The 20209-nt window shown below is 40.4% G+C and overlaps 1 protein-coding gene across 1 annotated transcript in view; it reads left to right on the plus strand.

Moving 5' to 3' along the window:
- The window catches only part of WWTR1 (WW domain containing transcription regulator 1), an 85489-nt gene that overhangs the window by 31294 nt on the left and 33986 nt on the right, over nucleotides 1-20209 (plus strand). The window contains exon 2 of the mRNA XM_075761815.1: nucleotides 18440-18576. Coding sequence (XP_075617930.1) covers nucleotides 18440-18576 — 137 coding nt within the window. The remainder of the gene's footprint in view (nucleotides 1-18439; nucleotides 18577-20209) is intronic.

Consider the following 20209-nt stretch of genomic DNA (forward strand, 5'->3'; position numbering starts at 1 on the left):
CGAGTGATTTGAGAGCGCCCCAAGAACAGGCAAATGTTTTCCGTTTTGGAGAGGGAAGCTGTAAAAGTTCTTCATACTAAAAATCTAGTAATGCATGTGTTTGTTGATGTCTGGTTTTGGTATAAAATAAAAATATTGTTGTAGATTTCCATTAATCTTTCCTGTTCCTCTCTCCTCTGTTAGAAATCACTAGACCACAACTGAATATGAAATAGGCTGAAACTAACCCAACTGTCTCACAGCTGAAGCTGTTCTGGCTGCAGGGTGCTGCTGAAAGGAGTGGCCTGATCCTGCCCTTGTGTTTCCAAACCTTTTTCTGTTTTGTTTTGACTAGCAGTCATGGGGATGCAGGGTCAGTCTTTCAATTTGTTAATCTATCTGAAATAATCAGCAAGGTTTGTTTCCATAGGTTCCACAAGTTGACCAAGGTGTTCATTCATTTCACCTTGCCCCTCCACATGGCTGTTGGGACTGACACAAGGGAAACAGTGAAAGCATGCCATGCTCGTAGGCCACCCCTTTCAGCAGTGCTGTAGGGATGTTCCGTTAGCCAAGCCTAGGCTACCTGCTTGTGGGTTTTTAGTGCAATCTACCCGGGTTGAATTGTGACCTTAAACTGCCTCATGTATTGTTTGTAATTTAGAACCACAGAAAAACAGAGCAGACTTTAAATCTGTTTTTTGTTTAATTTGCAACAGCCCAGGTGTCCCATGGTCTGCCCCAGAGGGTTGGAAACATCAAGAAGCATCAATATGTTAGTCAAGTCACCTGTGCAAAATAGCAGGGAACACAGTGCAACTGTCCGATTTTCCTACTTCAGAGTATTGTCCCATGAAAGGAAAATCTTGTCCATTTGCCAAGTTTACCAGCAGTACGTGCCATACACTTGCAGCATGGCCCTGGACGTAGGCCAGTGCCAGACAAATACTCTGTGTCTGTACTTAGCCAACCATACGTACACCAGTAGTCTAGATTCTTGTGTTGTACCATCACTATGGTTTTTTTAGAAGATATTTCAAACATATCCTCTTAGAGGAAATGGGACCCATCTAAAAATAAATGTACATTCCACTTGTGTGTATCAGAAAGAAGGTAATGGCATTCTTCTCTCTGAGGGGACTGTGGAATTCATCCACTCAGTGGATAAGGAATTGGCTGGATGGTCACACTCAAAGAGTTGTGGTCAACAGCTCAATGTCCAAGTGGAGAACAGTGATGAGTGGCGTTCCTCAGGGGTCGGTACTGGGACCGACACTGTTTAGCATCTTTGTCAGCAACATGGACAGTGGGATCGAGTGCACCCTCAGCAAGTTTGCCAACGACACCAAGCTGTGTGGTGTGGTCGACACACTGGAGGGAAGGGATGCCATCCAGAGGGACCTTGACAGGCTGTAGAGCTGGGCCCGTGCAAACCGCATGAAGTTCAACAAGGCCAAGTGCAAGGTCCTGCACGTGGGTCGGCGTAATCCCAAGCACAACTACAGGCTGGGCAGGGAATGGATTGAAAGCAGCCCCGAGGAGAAGGACTTGGGGGTATTGATTGATGAGAAGCTCAGCATGAGCCGGCAGTGTGCGCTTGCAGCCCAGAAAGCCAACCGTGTCCTGGGCTGCATCAAAAGAGGTGTGACCAGCAGGTCGAGGGAGGTGATCCTGCCCCTCTACTCCACTCTGGTGAGACCCCCCTGCAGTGCTGCGTCCAGCTCTGGGGGCCCCAGGACAGGAGAGACATGGAGCTGTTGGAGCGAGTCCAGAGGAAGCCACGGAGATGATTGGAGGGCTGGAGCACCTCTGCTATGAGGACAGGCTGAGAGAGTTGGGATTGTTCAGCCTGGAGAAAAGGCGGCTCCGGGGAGATCTAATTGCGGCCTTCCAGTACCTGAAGGGGCCTACAGGGAAGATGGTGAGGGACTGTTTATGAGGGAGTGTAGTGACAGGACAAGGGAGAATGGGTTTAAGTTGAAGGAGGGTCGATTTAGATTAGATGTTAGAAAAGAAATTCTTTCCTGTTGGAGTGGTGAAGGTACTGGCACAGGCTGCCCGGAGAGGTTGTGGAGGCCCCTGGATCCCTGGAAGTGTTTAAGGCTAGGTTGGATGAGGCTTTGGGCAACGTGGTCTAGTGGAGGGTGTCCCTGCCCGTGGCAGGGAGTTTGGAACTGGATGATCTTTAAGGTCCCTTCCAACCCAAACCATTCTATGATTCTATGATTCTTTGAGTACTTGGAAGAAAAGCAGGCCTATCAACTTCTCTTTATATGATGTTGGAAAATGTCAGGCTAATGGAGAAATACTCGTTCTGCAGGTAGTATTCATGTTTTATGTGGTTGTTATAGGTGATAAAGCTACATACAAGAGAAGGATGTGATAAATGTTGTCTGTTGGGAATGCCATTTTTGTGAATTACTGCGTCTTCACAAGGTAGCCTAAAGAAAGGCTCTACTCCTTCATCTTCTGTTCATCTGTTTTGGTACTCACTGTATGGAAATGGATTTTTATCTCCATTTAACTGAATGAAAGGGTATATGTGTTTGAGAGAAAGAACCCCCTGACCTACGCTAGCACACCCCCTACTCCTGTGATTTCTAACTATGCCAGGCACTCACAGTGACAGCTGAAGTCACTGGATGCTGTGTTTCAAACACAAAAGCGATACCTATTTTGTGAGATCAGGGCCTAGATGTTTCAAAGTGCTCCCCGAGATTACTGGATACTTCTAAACACATTGCACTCCTGATCTGTAAAATGGGGACAGCCTTGCAAAACTGAACGGAAATCTCTGAAGTTACACTGTAATGATTTACTCATTATCTTTTACAGACAATTTATTACATGTGTTGCTAGAATTGAGTTGGAGAATTTTGCAGTAAATATGGAAGGAAGCTGCATGCTAGATAAAGTACCTAATAGCACGTCAGTAACTGAGCCTTATATAGTCAAATGCACTTAGTAAGTAAAACAGGCACTCTCGGGAAAAATGGTGTGTGATGATATAATTAACAATGGTATCACAATGCACAACATAGGAGGACCAAGGGAAGCTGACACTGAGTATGTTATTTTGGTTCATTGTATTAAAATTTTCACATTCCTTTTTTTGTGTGTGCAATGTAAACATAAGCTAACAGAAAAGAATAAGGCAACTGCAAACCTAATGAAATGGATGCTTTGTCTACGCAGTCTGGCATGTAAACTGTCTGTGCCAATAAAGATTTTCCTCCAAACATGTTCTGTGTGGGCTCATGCCAGAGTGAAGCTCGTTATCTTTAACAAGATGTGATTCAGATCATTATTTAACTCAGTCTCATTTCCACTTAAGTTTGCATTTAGCAGAGCTGTGAACAAGTGACAAGCCATGAAAATTTGGCTGTCCTACTGAAATTATTGCGTTATCTTCAAGCTTTACATTTTTAAGAGAACTGACTGTCTGTTACGTGTTTGGAAGGTAGTTCCCACATTGTGGGGACTGTTGCAGTCTACTTAATGAGTTATAGTTATCAAATGCACAGCTGGGTGCATAATGTTAGAACATAGTGCTGTAGTTTCTGTAAAGCCTTTTCATGTTGTGATGAGAGGTAGAACTTGGTTCTTGAGATTTTCCAGTCGGTGCTGATCGAAGGGGAAAAGAAGCGTGGCAGAGGAAGAGGAATCCAACTGCATGCTACGGACAGAACAGGGTATTCTCATACAGTTACTGAACCGTGTCCTGCCCTTCTTTTGTGCATATAATGGCCATGGAGAAGACAAAATATCTGCACAGAAATAGAAAATATTTGTATATATAAATTAGAAAATATCCAAAACTAAATGTTTGCTTTTGAAACTAGAACTGCTTGAAGTTGAGAATTAAGTAATCCATTAGTATTTTGTTAATAATTAAGAGTGGTACTTAATGGAGGATTCTTACAAAGAAGCATTCACAAATTCTCTTTAATACCCCATACATAGCGTATCCACAGTTTTCTTACTAGAGACAATCTAAAATGTTTCTCACTTTTTTTTAATGAACGATAAATTCCTCCTCCTTTTAGGATTAGAAAGATGGCAGCAATAACTGATGTGCATCCCCAAGTCTGCAGAAGCAGCAGGTGTTGGTATAGGGTGACCTTGGTAGGACGTGGGGCAGGGACAGTGCTGAGGGTGATAGGCTGTGTGTGGTCTGGTGAGGAAGAATTACGCTAGCTGTTCTTGCACCCCCCAGCCAGTCCTCCCACTGGTTCTAACAGCTGCCATAAGCTGCTGTAAAATACCGCTTAATTATAGAATTTCCTTGATCCTCTTCATCCTCTTCAGAGATTCCTGGCCCCACCCTTGTCCAAACTAACCACCTTAAGGCAAAAGGCGTTCATGCTGGTGTTACAGCAGCGCAACGGATCCTTAGGGAGCCGTTGGTGTTTCTGTAGTGAACAGTGGGTTTGGAGGTTTCTAAACATGCTGATAAATGTGACTGCTGCTGGTAAGCAGTTAAAAATACTCAGTTGTGAGTTAATTTTTTACCCCAAACAGTATTTTTATTTCTCTGTACACAGTGGGTCTCACCTTTCTCCTATTGAAGTTTCCTGGGAACAGACACTAGGCCTGGAAATCATTCTGAAGTGCGTGAGGGAAATGAGATCAAAGGTTTCCATAAGAAAAATAAGGCTATTTTTGTAGGCACAGTTATTTTTTTTCATCCTAATTGTTACACAGGACTAAATGCTTGTGCACACTTTTTTCCATTTACCTTAGAGGGGTAAAATCATAACTCTGAAAGTCACTTCATGTGATTTTTGGGGCGTTGTCGGAATCTTGTGACTTACTATTTTTTTTTCTAAATTAAGACTGCACTAAGATTTCATTTCTTTAGATTCTAGTGGTGGGTTCTGAATTCTCTGTTTAATGACAAAGAATATTGGATCTGTGGTCTTTCCTTTTGTGCTTACTCACTTGCACAATGTCAAAGATCCAGTATAGTAAAGGACTTTCATGGCCCTTACTTTGTTTTGTTGGTGGTATTTTTTAGCTCAATACACTAGTGTATCATCTGTATACACACACAAATTCCCTTAATTTCTGTGGGAACTGGACACATGCACGTAGGGTAATTGTTTCTAAATCTAAAAATCATTTCCATTCAATTCCTATCTTTAGTTTTATTCATTTGTGACTGGAAGACATAACGTCACTTAAAAAAGAATAACAGAGCTAAGATTTTTAAGAAGTTGATGATACTAGACTTTTACAGATGAACAACATTCTGTGAGGCTAGTGAAGCAGCTCTCAAGAAACACGTTTTAAAAAATCATGACTTCACACTCCAGTTGAGTTCATTTTGCATTTGAAAATCTCAAAGTACTATGTAGTTTAACTGGTAGAATGGGTAGATTGGGTTTTCAAAATGTTGATTCCATCTGTGTTACCATGAAAAGTAAGTGAGTTAATTTCAGTACCTTTACACTTTCTTTTTCAAAGCCATATAACTCTACCTGGCAAGGAATAACTGTGATATGAAAAAATGCCAAGGCTTAGAATAAATTTCACTTGAAGTGAACTGCAGGTGGAAAAGTAGCTTTTACAATATCTTTAACAATGTCTTACTTAGAAAAAAAAGCTATAACATTTACAGTGCATGTAGTATTTTTATAAATACTCAACATTCAGTAAAACCCAGGGAGTAGACAGAAAATTTCTTGTAAATAGCTTTTATGTCGGAACTGTTTTGGAGCTAGAAACATTTTTATGTATCTGATGTCTCTAACAGTAAGTGAAATCAAACCAGACTCTTCCAGATTCATTATCTGTGAACAGTCCAAATCAACTGTTCTCCAACTCACTCAAATCCAACAAAGATTGTGAAAAGTTACCCAGAGTTTATAGTCCAAGAAGGATCTTTCTGACCACTGAGAACACAAGATGTACACTGCTTTTTTTTTAACCTTTCTGAAGTAATTTAGCAAGAAGCTGAGATTTTTATTTGTTTGTTTGTTTATTTCTGTTTCTTTGTAAGGATATTTTCTTTCTCTCCAATGTACAGCACAGCTCCCTAAACTCCCACATCTGTCTGGCTGTTTCCCTTTTAGTAGATAGGATCTTTAAAACCAATCTGCACTAAATGCCATCTAAAGCTGATTTTGTGCAGTTGTGAAGTCAAACCGTAGTGAAAGGAACTAGAGTGTGAAGTGAGTTTAAAAGTAGGGCAAAGACTTAAGAATTTTGAGAGACCTCACAAAGCAAAGCCATAGAGGATGTTTTTTTCAATGAAAGAGTTGCAAAAAGACCCTCCCAAAAAACCTAGCACATTTTCTGCTTTAGACGAATTGGAGAGAGAGAGAGAGAGATATCAAGCCAAAGCTAAATAAGTAAGGACTTGAGGAGGGGAATTAAATGATAAAGTACTGTAAAATTGGCTATGTCAAGTGCATCGACAGTTCTAAAATGAGAAGTCATTTTGAACTGAACCCGGAGTAACAGAAAACCAGTGAACTGTTTGCAGATGGGACCGATGTGCTAAAAGATACTTTTGTATAAAAGGTGCTGGGAAAGATGAAAGCAAGCTACTCTTTTTCAGTACCCTTCCATGGGAGAGGAAATGGGGGACTGTCTCAGTGGTGGCTTACAGTCTGCCCTAAGCCAGTTCACAGGTGTTTTTAGAGACGCATGAAGGTACTGGGGCTGATGTGTACAGTGAACAATTGGCATTTATGGTTTGGTGCAAATGAAGATACAGCTAGTAGGTACCACTATAATTAATGAGTATGCTAACACACGTTAATTCTCAGTTGGTGTATGCAATATGAAGTCTTGATTTGCTCTCGAAACTCAGGGGGTTTTTATGCGAATGTACTGTATGAATCTTTTCGCAGACCAATAGTTGTTGAATATTTGAATTAGACTGAAGTTTTAAAATAAAGTTAATTTAGAAAATAACTGGAAAGAGTTCACTCTTGATTCTTTTTTTCACATAAACGGGTTTATGTGCATTCAGGAGCACGTGCAAACGCACTTCTATTTAGCAATTGCCTGTTGTGTTGTGAGGTTAGTCCTCTAAGCTCCTTTTGGGCAGGCAGTGAGTGCCGAAAGATCTGAAGGGCACAAAGTATCTTGAGTAGGCCCTGGCTTGTCTTGTAAAGGAAACGGCAGTAATAGTACAGGTTCCTTTCCTCTCTGCCCTAAGTCACCTTATTAGATGTTGCTAAAAAATAGGTGAGGGAACTTTGCACGTTTAAAGGCAAGCAAACACAACTGCTTGAGCCTACAGTCACGTCCTTATTCAGGGTTCTTCTTAACCCTCTTAATTTTGTGAATCTGGATTATAGTGCAGCCCCACAAAACTGTAGCGTAACTGAGGGAGGGAGGCAGCAAACTGCACTGGGAGTGCAGGGATGAATGTCCAGGGACAGTGAGTTCTTGTGTCAGGATGCCTGGGGGGGGAGTTGCATGAAGGTCTCTGCTGAAGGCCTTATCTCTGGAAAGCGTGATGTTTTATCTAGCCCCAACGTGACAGTCCATGAGGAAATGCGTGGAGAATTCCTGACTTGACCAATCGCTCCAACTTTTGTACCAACCCTTAAGTTGTGCTAAATCGATCCAATATATTAATAATTATTTTGATTAGGTCTGTTTTTAATCTGAATTGCTTCACTGATTTGAATTGCTGTCCATAGCCTAAATCAGTTGTAGCAACTGAACTGAGGAGGGAGATGGGAATGAGCAAGGTGCAGAACTGACCGTGAGATGGTGTTTGGCCTCATGAAGTGTACTGCAAAACAGGTGATGACTTCAAACTCCACTGAATCTTTTATGTTTTGAAGGGCTGAATGCTTAGCACCCATGTGGGTTAGGCCCCTACACGGATGAACGTGTTAACAAAAATGAACGTGAATTTTTCGTTATTTCCCCTAGTGGTCTTCAGGCTGCGCTGAACCAGTGGTGGTGGTGTCGTGTGGGTCATGGTCTCTCAAGAATCTGAGGCCAGCTGACTTGTGATACTAATGGTTGCTTTCATCAGGATCAGTGATAAAAAATTGCTACCAGGGCCAAGATTGCCATCTCCTACTCGGGAGAAAACCCACCTTGCCTTGAGGGAGGGAGCCCTGCTGCAGAGCGTGGCTGAGGCCACTGGCAGGGCAGGAGGGGGAAGCTCTTACTGGGAGCATCTCTGGTTGTGTCAATACCTTCTTTTATACCAGCATGTTTTAAAGTTAGTTTCTAAGGCACTGAAGGCTGATACACAATTTCTCTTTTGCTGCTAGATCCTTCGTGATAATGGTTACTGCAATACTGTGTGGTTTGGCTCTGGCTGTAGTTTTACCAGAAATTGCACTGCAGTACTGTGAGCAAGCTCACACAACAGGCTGGGATATTGTGGCCCCAAGGCAATTTTCTTAAATTTAAAAAACTTTCCATCTGTATGAAAGCATATCTGCCACGTCATGCAGCATCAAAGCACTGTGAGTGGACTCTTACTTGAGACAAGCTTCCTTTTTGTCCCTTTTTTGTTTACAAGGAACAGAGGGACAGAGAGAAAAAGTTGGGCAATGGTTTGGCTCTGCTCGCAGAGATGTAAACAGATTTCCCAATGTTTGGCAATGGTGGTGTAGCCGGAAGCGAGTGGCTGGATGTTCTCCAAGGCAGGGTGAGCCGTGGCCCTGTTTGGAGCAGTTAATGAGTCAGAAGATGAGGGTTGATGGTGCGGATGAGTCATCAGCTTCCCACTTGCCCTGAAGCTGCTTCACTTTGATGTGGCTCAGTCACAGAATCCGGTCCCTCAGCCCGTAGCACAAAGCCCCCATGAAGGACCCCGTACAAGTACTGCAGTGTTAGCCAAACTTGGTTTGTGTTATTTCAGGCGAGAGCGTGCTCATGGAATAATGTATTTCAAATCAGTTCTTCCTCCTCAATTCCCCTTAAACCTTTTTAGATGAGTAGATCTGAATTTCCTAATACTAAAAAAAAAAAAAAAGTCTGAAAATAGAACCCACTGAGATACGTTTGTTGTTGGAGTTCGTAGAAGCAGAAAGACAATTAGTATACTTCATGGTGCTGCTTGCTAATTTAAACAACTGAGCTGTCTTGGCAAGTCTGCACTGGAAGTTGGGGATTAGAGCCTAGCAGTTAAAAAGCGCCGTACACAGCAGTAGCGCAAATTCTGAAGAGCACTGACATTTCAAAGTGGGAAGCAGACACCCAGACAGGAAGCATTTAACAAAAGCCTAATGTACAACAGGTGAAACAGAATCAAAAAGTCCTAGTAAAATACTGAGGTTTTTTAGAGCAGAGCTTTGCTTTAATTTTGTTCTGGTGAGGGGCCACCATTAGGGTACAATTTACCACTTAATGAGCTTCTGCTTCCTAGGACTTTATGGGTGTGAGTGCCGTGATTTGGGCAGTTTGGGGGCAGCACCTGTAATAGCATGCTCTGTGTAATATTTGACAGATACTTGATGTATCTCATTTGAGTTGTAAATATTTAACTTTCCCTGATTTCAGTGGGAACAGTATTAGCCCCCAGCTAAGTATTCTTGAAAGTCTTATTTTCAAAACTTCTTGTTTGCCTGTGAAGACCCCCCATCAGTCTCATCTGTGATGCAGAAATAGAAGTTAAAATTAATGTATCTTCTTTCCTACCCTGCTTATTTATGAATGAAGACCTTGTTGAGAAATGGCCTGCTCTGATATGAGAATTTATAGTCATAAGAAATGCAAAGATGGCTTCTGAAAAACTTGAAAGTGAGAATGTGAATATGTATTTTGGGGCTACTTTGTCATGAGTTTGAATATTCCTCAAATAAGAATCTTATGAAAACAGGTCTTAAAAGTTCATTTCATTTCTACATAGCAATTCTCTCTACGTCATAGTGAAGCTTCAATGTTATAGATTAGGCAAGATACCTTTAAAGTTTGGGGCTCCTCCTCTTGGGATTCATATACATGTAAAGGAGACACTTATCTTCAAAATTTATAGCGAAGAACTGTTTCACTAATTCTCTCCCAAACTCTTAGGCTGTCTCTTTGGATAATGTGTGTAGATGATGAACAGAAAATGGCATGCAATAAAAGAGGTAATAATAGATATCTAATAATAGTAGAATATAATAATAATAAAAGAGCAAATAATTAGAAATATAGAGCACTCCTAAAATCAGTCTTTTTCAGAATTGTTCTGACATTGAGTTTCAGCTGCTTCTTCGGTTGAGCAATCAGTATAGTAATACTTGTTACAGAAAGTGTATTTAAATGTGATCAGCACTTTTTATTCTTACACATTTTAAAACAAAAATTGGGTTATTGCTCCATCTCCTATTTTCCTCTCCCCCTGCCTTTTAGGGGAAAAAGGAAAGTAGAAATTGAAAAGGAAATTGAAAAATATTATTTACATAACTTTGGAGCTGTTCTATGAAAAACTTTTGAAAGTGGAAATGTTATAATTTGCAGAAAATTATGCAAAAATTAAAAGCATAAACCAGCAATTACAGAAAAATACTTTTTTCTTAAGGGAAACGGAAACTTCTTAGAACTTACAGAAAGAGAATATAGCTTTTAGGACTGAATGAATGAAAGATGGTTTTGTTGTATTTATTAAGTATTAATTTAGACAGATTTAGTGTAACAGGTTATCCTTCTGTATAGTGTAAAGTGATTTATAATAATATAATTCCAGTGATAAAGCGGGTAAAACTAGCATACAAGTCAGTGCCTTAGTGGACACTTAGACCAGGGGTTTAACTCAGTGACACCTAATTGTCTCAGTGATCCTGAAAGTTAAAAGCTTGATCTTTGTCCAGTAACAATGTAAAGCTCAGATATTGGGAGAAGGAAAAATTTTGCTGTCTTCCAAGCGGGTCACCCATGTAGTACAGTTTAGCAATGAAGGCAAGATTTCTAGCCTATGTTATTTGCCTTTGTCTGAAGCTTTGTTTTCTGTCTCATTGTTGTAGGCTATGTGATATATGCCAGGAAAAATATCCTTCTGGGATTAGTAGTTCTGGAAATAATAAACCAAGGAACAGATGGATTGATACAATCCCAGATAAGGATATTTAGGGGTTCTCTCCATAGTGTTTTTCTTTCCTGTGTACAGATACACATATCAGAGCCGAATAAATGGTCTTCATCACAATGAAATTTTACACGTGTGAGCATAATAACTTTTTTCCCAGGGTTGAAATAAACAGTGGTCAAAGGGTGTGGTTTCACGATCAGAAATGGTGATCTTCTGCCGTTAAGGTACTGACGTGCCTCTCCCTTCCTCATGAACCATACAGCTCGTGGCATGAGAGTCCAGCAAAAACAGAATTGGCGAAATGGAAAAGAATAACAAGTCAATATTAGCCATAAGGGTTTGCTTAGCCTGGTTTGGCAGACTGTGTGGCTGTGGGATCACTACTGTCAGCCCAAGAAAAGGGATGAGAACACACGGCTGGGGATGTGGGACTTCCCCTCTCAGCAGCAGCATGGACTTGGGTTGTCCTCAGCCAGTCAGGAAATCACAGCTTCAGCCCGACTCTAACGTTGAACTGTATCACGCTTTTTAAAAAAATCACCCAGTCCTGTGGACAGTCCAGAGCTCTTACATCTGCTCGTTGTGACTGAATCTGATCTGGCTGCTCAATGCAATGTGCATTACCGAGTGTTTGTAACAGGGTTATGGAGGGGAGCTGCTGTCCTTTGGTGATTGTAAACTGGTAACTGCCTTTGAATTGATTTGAGTGATGAAGGTCCCGAAGTTTAGGACAGTAGTCTGCATTTTAGTGTTTAAAATCCACCAGTTCATCCATTGGTCTTTAAGAAAAACAAGGCTGTTCTGAATTGAATTTTGTCAGTTCTGATACCCAGAAGGCTGTAAGAATCTAAAAAAGGCTAATTTCTGTCACTGCTACATTTTCTTTTATTCTCCTGTATAAATAAAAACATACTGGGCCAAAATCTGTTATCCCAGTATAAATCCAATACATTTCAAGTAGAAAGAATTGGTACCTGTTTCCGCAGACGTTTAACATAACCTTTTCAATACCTATGTAGAAATAAGGGCGGGGGGGGGAGATTTACATGCACTATGGAAATCGCACAGGGGCTTCTCTGGCCTGAAACCAAGCCCTTTATTTTAGAATCTTAGTGCTGATTTTAGGGAATTTTAGAGAATAGGGGGTTTTCAGTTCTACTATGTTAAGTTCTTAAACAAGCATTGTCTAATGTTTAACAGCCTTTTCTTTAATAACTGGATAAAACCAAATCGGCTTACTGGTCATAGTAACAAATTCTAGTAACAACCAGCTATTACTTGATCTTGAATCATAATATCAATGCCATATTTGAGGGTTCTGTTTCAGACACTCTGTCTGCATGTTTTTTAATGAAGAAATGTTTGTACACTGCCAGGATGGCACCAAGAAGGGTAAGCAAGGCCACTCGTGGATCCTGGCTCTGGCTGCTGAGAAGTTATCATGTTTTACACAGAAAATTCCTGTGGGTTTTTCTGTTTTCTTTAAATGCAGTTGGATTCTTTAAGATCTGTGATCCTTAAGGGGTTTTTTTTATCAGTTTTTCAGTTCTTCTGTAAGTTAAGAAGCATTACTAAATGGTTGTCATTGCCCTGCTTCTCACATGTGTAATTAAAGTACAGATTGTTTTCTCTATAAAAAGGATAAAAGAGATTTTGAACAAAAGCAGTGTTAGTTTTCAGCTACAGTTTCATGACTGGTTGTTTTGCATAGCAATTTGCAGAACATTTTTATCTTAAGAGGACTTCTATGTGAGAAGAGGCTCTGTGAATTTGTTAAAACTTGATTGAATATTTTTAATTTGCAACTCTTATTTCAAATGAAAAAGGAGAAAATCTGCAAGGCAATAAAGATACATCCTAGAAAGATATTAACTAAGAAAATACTTCCTTGTTAATTGATTCTAGATTATGTGTTTCTTCATGTTTTGTGCTGACTTAATGCTGACTGCCTCACTATGTTGATAATTAAGAAAAGACACATACTTCAGGGAAAGCAAATGGCAGAGCTCTGCCTTGTAATCCTTTGTAGGCAGGACATTTTAAGTGGGCATATTTAAAAAAAAAAAAAAAAGAGATGGAGAATTGTCTCATGGTACAATGTGGGAAAAACGTCCCTTTTACAACTACAGCTCATTTCATCCTAATTTGGTGATCGGAAACCAAGTGTTTCAACAGGGAGTGTTGTGCAAAATGTGTTTCTAAAAGAGTAACTATTGCTTGACTCTCTGGCCTTTAAAGTATATTGAGGATAATATTAACATACTACTGTTCTTAAAAAGTTTTTTTCAAAGTCATCATTTGGACAAGATTTTGCTGAGCTGATGATAATGTTTACTGTCAGCACTATATAAACTGTATTGCTGAAGAATATTTTAATGACTTCTGTTACCTGAACCCTATATGATTTAATTTTTTTTACAGTTTCAATAAAGTATACCCAATGACCCTGCATTAAAACTGCAAGACAAAAAAGTTCATAGTTATTGTAATAGACTGCCAACTGCAACCGAGCATTCCTGCTACTTTGCTCTTTCCTGAATATCTGCAATGCTGTGAATCTGTGCAAAATTAAAAGGGTATGACCCACTTTCCATTGGCATCTGTAGCAAAACTTCTGGTAAACTCAGTGTTTCAGGGTCAAGGCCTAAATGACAAATTCCATATTTTGATCAATGTCTACTTTCACTACTTGCTGACCTATTTTGCAAAGAATAGCAGATTGATTTTGCTTTTTTCTGCAGTGCATTTTGCATAAAGTAATAGCAGCATTGAGATATATTTTAGGTATAAAATATTTTGAGTTAAAAACTAAACATTAAATGCAAAAAAGAAGGTAACAAGGTAACAAGGAAGAAACACTGCAACAACCAGCGTGTGCTCCATTGGTTTGAAAACTTCAGTTTTATGAGTTCCCTGATCATCTGAGTTTCTTGGGCAGGTTTCTTAATTCCAGTTTTCCCAGAGATAAAGGCCCTTTTTCTTGAATGCATCCCTGAACATGGTATTTCAGAACGTCTTGAAGATGCCTCTTCAAGACTAGAGAAGTGGAGCTTTTTTCTGACCATGTGACAGGCCATTTGTTCAACAGGAGGCAGTGCAGGAACAAAATGCAAATGTTTTGAATTCAGCGCTGGCTATCTTTGAGCTACTGAATAGAGTAGAGTAGAATAGTTAAGTTGGAAGGGACCATCTCGTCCCACTGCCTGACCACTTCAGGGCTGACCAAAAGTTAAAGCATGTTGTTAAGGGCATTGTCCAAATGCCTCATAAACACTGACAGGCTTGGGACATCGACCACCTCTCTAGGAACCCTGTTCCAGTGTTTGACCAGCCTCTTTGTAAAGAAATGCTTCCTAATGCCAAGTCTAAACCTCCCCTGATGCAGCTTTGAGTTGTTCAAACACATCCTGTCCCTGGATCCCGAGAAGAGCTCAGCACCTTTCTCCCTGTGTCCCCTCCTCAGGAAGCTGCAGGCAGCAATGAGGTTGCCCCTCAGGCTCCTTTTCTCCAAACTAGACAAACCCAAAGTCCTTAGCTGCTCCTCATACAACATGCCTTCCAGCCCTTTCACCAGCAAACCCCCATGAATATCAAATTTTATTTTGAGAAAAGTTTCACACATGTGTGTTTCATCATCTTTAGGTCAATGTCCTTGTTAGTTGCAACACTCTCCAGCTGTGTGGTAGAGGAAGGAAAGGAGAGGTGTGTGCCATGATCTGGTCATGTTGATTTGGCTGTCAAAGACAAGAGGAGCATCAAAGAACAGAGCAGCCACCCCCCTTTGCTGTGGAGCAGCCCTGCCTCCCTGCCCAGGGCTCTCCTAGCCTCATGTCAAGGCTGTCCAACCCGTGTCTCCCTGACGGACAGGAGACGCCTGTCCTGGCCCAACCACATCACCAACCCCATTGCAACATGGGCCACCACCAGTATTTTCCCTGCTGTGACCTGAACTGGTGAAATGGTGCCAGAAGCTCCTGTGTGGCCCAGCCCTTGGCTACCTGGGGAAAACAAGTGCATGGCTTTGCCATGGCTGTAGGGAGCTCCCAGCTCCCTGTAAGACCGTAACGGTGTATGGGTCGGGGCTATCTTATCTGTCCTGCAGCATGCTGGCAGCTCTCTGGCTGAGTGTTGGAGGAGGGAGAGGACAGGAATGCGCCCTGGTCTGGTCGCTTCCTGTCCAGGCATCAGGCTGTAATGGAAGAAGCCACAAAGGAGGAGCAGGCACCCTTCACCGCCATGAGTGGCCCATCCCTCCCCTGCCCTCCCCTCTCAGCCCTTGTTCACGTGGCTACTTGTCTGCCAGCCTGGCCTGGCACAGCCCTTGTTATACCCGTCCTGGGCCACCCACAACTCCCCTGTGACACGGCCACCACCAGTGTTCTCCAGTGCTGTGACACAACCATGACTCCACCAGGGCTGGTCCTAGGAGCTGGTGGCTGCCTGTTGTGACAGTTAAGTACTACAAATGAATGAAACAAAACAGAACAAGGAACAGCTGGCAGTGCTGGGGTGGGAAAGTAGGTAAGTGTAGCAACAATGTAAAGAACAGGATCTCAGCAAAGGTTAGAAAATAATTAAATCCAGCAATTCCTACCCACTGCCCAGTTTTGAAGGTTTCTGTGGTACTTGCTGCTAAGATTTGTGAGTTTGAAGACAATTCTGGAAGAAGGTTTGTCCTGTTGACTGAAGGTAATACTTCACACCTTTGGAGTTGAAGACCCGTCCAGTGCCAAACCCTGCACCCATGAGTGGCTGACGGTGCTGAGTGTGGTTCAGCATGAACTGCAAGACTCGTGTCTTTCTTTCCCTGAAACGAACTAAAGATTTTGCCAGGGACTGTCTTGTGCTGCACACTGCAGTTGGACACTAGAGTGAAATGCATGGATTGGCTTCCATCTGCGTTGCTCACCACAGGCTGTTACGTACGGCCTCTCTAATTACCAGAGGCGATGGGCACAAACTGACACACAGGAGGTTCCCTCCAAGTATCAGCAAACACTGTCGTACTGAGGGCGACTGACCACTGTACTGCGTAGACTTGTTCTCTTTTCCTAAATACTTAAAACGGAAGGATCCTCAAAATCTCAAGTACAAACTCATGTGCGCAGTTCTGCATATGTTCATAGCTTTCACCTGAATCGAAAAATGAATTATCATATTTTCTTGGGTTTTAATGCCCATGAAATGTGAGAATGTTACTGCTGAAAGGAACTTTGATAACAAAACAGAATTTTGAATTGACCATTTTGGTATTCTAGTGTGTCTTTTTGTTAAGAGCACTTCCTGTTATTGCTCATTGTACATAATTTGCAGTTCTAGTGAAGCGTTTCGGATTTGTAGTTAGAGTGAGGAATATGTTCAAACAAGTTACAGATTGCCTAATGCAACTGACTTCATAAATACTTTAACTTGTGCTTCAAGTTTTCCTAACAGGAATTTGTGCTTTCAGTTTTTAGAGATGAACATTACAGGAAAAAAAAGTCTGATTTAATTTTAACCTTTTTGCTTAAATTTTACAGTGTTTATATGTAAAAAAAAAATTTTTAAATTGAGAAATGTGTTTTGATATAAGCTTCGTCAAGTCAGTGTTTATTTAATCACTAAAGCTCATGCTTAAAAGCATGTTTCTCACTATCTGGGGAAAAGTCTTTTCTATCATGTGTTGGTATTCCAAAATTCATAGCTTTGATTAAGTGTATCTATCTTCTTTATTTGAATTACAATGCTAGAGAAACAAAAAAAATGGAACTTTAAATAAAAATGCTTTTCATCTCATTTAGGCACAATTAGGACTTAACAGAAAACATTGCCCAACTTCTTGTTATAGCAGCATCATTCATTCAGAATGACATTTATTAATTTTGGAAAAAGATGATTTAACTGAACTGGATACAAGAATTTTTGTACTTGAAAGTAAGAGTAAAAAGAAGAAAAACTAATATATAATAAGGGTTTACCATGAGAGAGAATAAAGTGATTTAATGCGAGGGAGAAGCAATGGTGGGCAGTTTCCTTGCGAATGATAACAAACAAATATTCTGGAAGCTGTGAAGAAAGGCAGTGACTCGACAGCTTAGAGGCTGAGTTTTAGACAAGTATCGAAGTGAAAGTGTGATCTTCAGTTACAGTTTTGGAACTGTACATTAAATGTAAACTATTAGTAAAAGAAAATGGCTGTGGACTAAATAAAGTGTTGCTTTTTCCTGATCTTTAAAAATTGGTAGAAGTTGTTGTTTTGGGGTTTTTTCCCTGCTTGTAATTCACATTGTTTTGGTAATATGAGAGACTTACTGTAAAGAGTTTGGACATGGTAACATCACATTAGACAGAAGCTTGCTTGTGAAGTAGTACTGATGACCAGCTGAGTCCAGAGGTGTGGTGCGGTCACGGCATTAATGGCAGTGCTAATAACATAGGCAACGGTGAGCTCGAGACTGAGTTCAGCAAAGATGATGTTAGACTGTGTGCTTTTATGAAGGGTGTATTGGAATGGTTTTCCAGACAGGATATTTACATTTTTATTCTTCTTTACGTGTTCTTCTTACAGACTTACCTCTTTCAAAGTTTTCTAGCAAAAAACCTGATAGAGGAAAACCCATCCATGTCCAGGCAGTAATCTGTAGCCTGCTGAGTCTGTTGGGCGAAAGCTGGACATGGAACCAGGCAATGCCTAGATAGATACCAGACTATTGATTGCTTTAAGACAGTTCCTTTTTCTTTTCTTCTTTCAAACAGAATTACATGCTGATCTTCAAAATCCTTGTCCCGATAAGTTTCTTTCAAAACACGCATTTCAGTGAAAATCTCATGCAGATTTACAGACCACTCCGTATTTTTCATGGTAATACAGGTACATGAGGGTTTACATACTAGAGTGGTAGAAACATTTTTGACCTACGTTGACACATGAGTCATGAGGACATAATCTGCCCCTTTTGATGACAAGAATATATTCTCATATATTCTGATATTCTTGGAGACATACCGACAGACTAGTTTTCATAGTGTGGCAAGGAAGAAAGCAGTTGGATTTGGCAAGACAAACACTTGTCTTTTCAAAACTCAGCAAAATGACCATAGATTGCTGAATGAAGAATGACCATATATTTGAGTATGTAGAAAAACACTGGTAGGACAAGAGTAAACAACTTTTGGACAAATAATCTGGAAGATGAGTGTGTATTACAGATTTTCAGTATCATAATAGAATTCATCAATTGTTCAAGTAAAAGTGATTATTCAGCAGTAGTGCATAAGAAACTAGAATGGCAGGGACAGAAGATCAGAAGAAAAAACAAATGACAAGATGACGGATAATTTCAAGTGGGTTAGGGTGAGACGAGAAGGGTAGAAAGATGTGGGATAAGAAGAGCAAATAGGACTTTTGTGACATTATGCCTAACCATGTATATAATATACTTGGGTATTTTGTGTTAAGTTTGTGTTTTATCTTTTCTTTCTCAGTCACATAGAAAAAATTACAACATGGCAAGATCCTCGAAAAACTATGAACCAACCGCTGAATCACATGAGCCACCATCCTGCAGCTACTTCCACACCAATACCACAGAGGTCTATGGCTATGTCTCAGCCAAATCTTGGTGAGTACTGGTTGTCATCTCTGTGGTGAAAATACAAAAGAGAGAGGAGAGCCACCTTTTACTAATTTATTTCCCAAAGTAATTTTTGCTTCAAGAAGGGTAGCTCTGATTCTGCTATATCAGGCTCAACAGTATGTTCTCCACTTCATTTTCCCTCTGTAGAGTTGGCAGCAAGTGAATTCATGCTGTTTGAGGTGAAGTTCTAACATCTCATGCATTTTATTTTAGAGTCTCTGTGACAAATTTTTGGTTGAACATAGTATTGAACCTAGAAAAATAAGCTCTTCCTTTCATTCAGAGGTTGTGTAAAGCCTCTAGAAGCCCACCATGTAATTTTCAAACGTTATTGTGCTGTTAGATAATTTGTCCACAGTCTTTCCTGTGTTTCTTCAGGTCAAGAGGTTGTAGCTGGTTTGCTTGCTTGTTTGTTTATGGTGGGAGGTTTTTTTGCATAGTTGGGTTCTGTATATATGTTCAATATACATATTTACTTTTGTCTTAAATTTATAATAAACACCTAGGCTGTCCCCTGAGGTAACTAACTTCAGTTCTTTCTTCTACCTTTTTCTCAACAACTGAATATATTCAGTAAAAGGTGTTGGTTATGTTACGTGATTCAGTGGACAGTAGCAAATTGCGTCATGAGAGTAGGTATCTGAAGAAGAAACTGGAATAAAATCGAAAAGGTTAGGGTGTACTGCAGTGTGTCATACTACATGGTAAAAATTAACGATTGCTCTGCGCATGTTACTTCAAACCACAGCTGCGTTTAGGTCAATCTGTTTATAGCAATTCGGAAATGGCCAAGAGGTAAGAATAGGACAGTGGGGTTTTTTGTTCATACCAACTCCTCAGCTTGTGTTGACATCTGTTACATTCTCTCTAATTAAAAAACAAAGGAGATACCATAAATGAGGACAGCGTACAGCAAGCTTTTCCCCCAGTTTATTAGTGGAAGTGAATCAAAGCCAAATCCTGTACTGAAATGCTTGTATACTGAATTTTAGAGGAGGGTCTTTCTCGAGATACAGAGAGTTCGAAATAAAAGCATACACCTAATTAAGAGTCTGTTCTTGAAGGGACTTCAGGTGCCCAGCAGGGTCATTTCCACAGGCTTCAAAATCTGTGACATCAAATACAGACTATATTTCATTCAGTACCCTTCACATTCATAGATGAGGTTCCGCTTTTTGGTAGGTATTTATAGAGTGCTTGGCATAGTGGTTCAGATCTGTGACTGAATTTCCTAAACATTAGCCCACTAGAAATAGTATGTAAAAATTTCCACAGTGTTAATATTTATTTAATCGAGAAAATATTTTGTCAGTATGTTTTGGTGAACTTTTTCTCATTCGGGTGGCTTTCTAAAGGCATGCTGTGGCACTTTGGGAGCAAGCAAACCTGTTTGCACAGCTGAGTAGCTTTTTTAGCACTGTATTATTAAATTCAGCGTCACAGTCCCTGGTTTTCCAATCCACCTGTTTGAATACGCCAAGTGTGACACTATTTTATTTTAAAATATATTTTAAAAGATTCAATCTAGAAACTCTGTGTGTGTATATATACATATATATGCACACAGAAATTACAAGATTGCAATGATCTGAACAGAATACAGTAGCCTCCGAATACT

The sequence above is a fragment of the Balearica regulorum genome, chromosome 9, assembly GCF_011004875.1.
Source record: "Balearica regulorum gibbericeps isolate bBalReg1 chromosome 9, bBalReg1.pri, whole genome shotgun sequence".
Classification (NCBI taxonomy): domain Eukaryota; kingdom Metazoa; phylum Chordata; class Aves; order Gruiformes; family Gruidae; genus Balearica; species Balearica regulorum.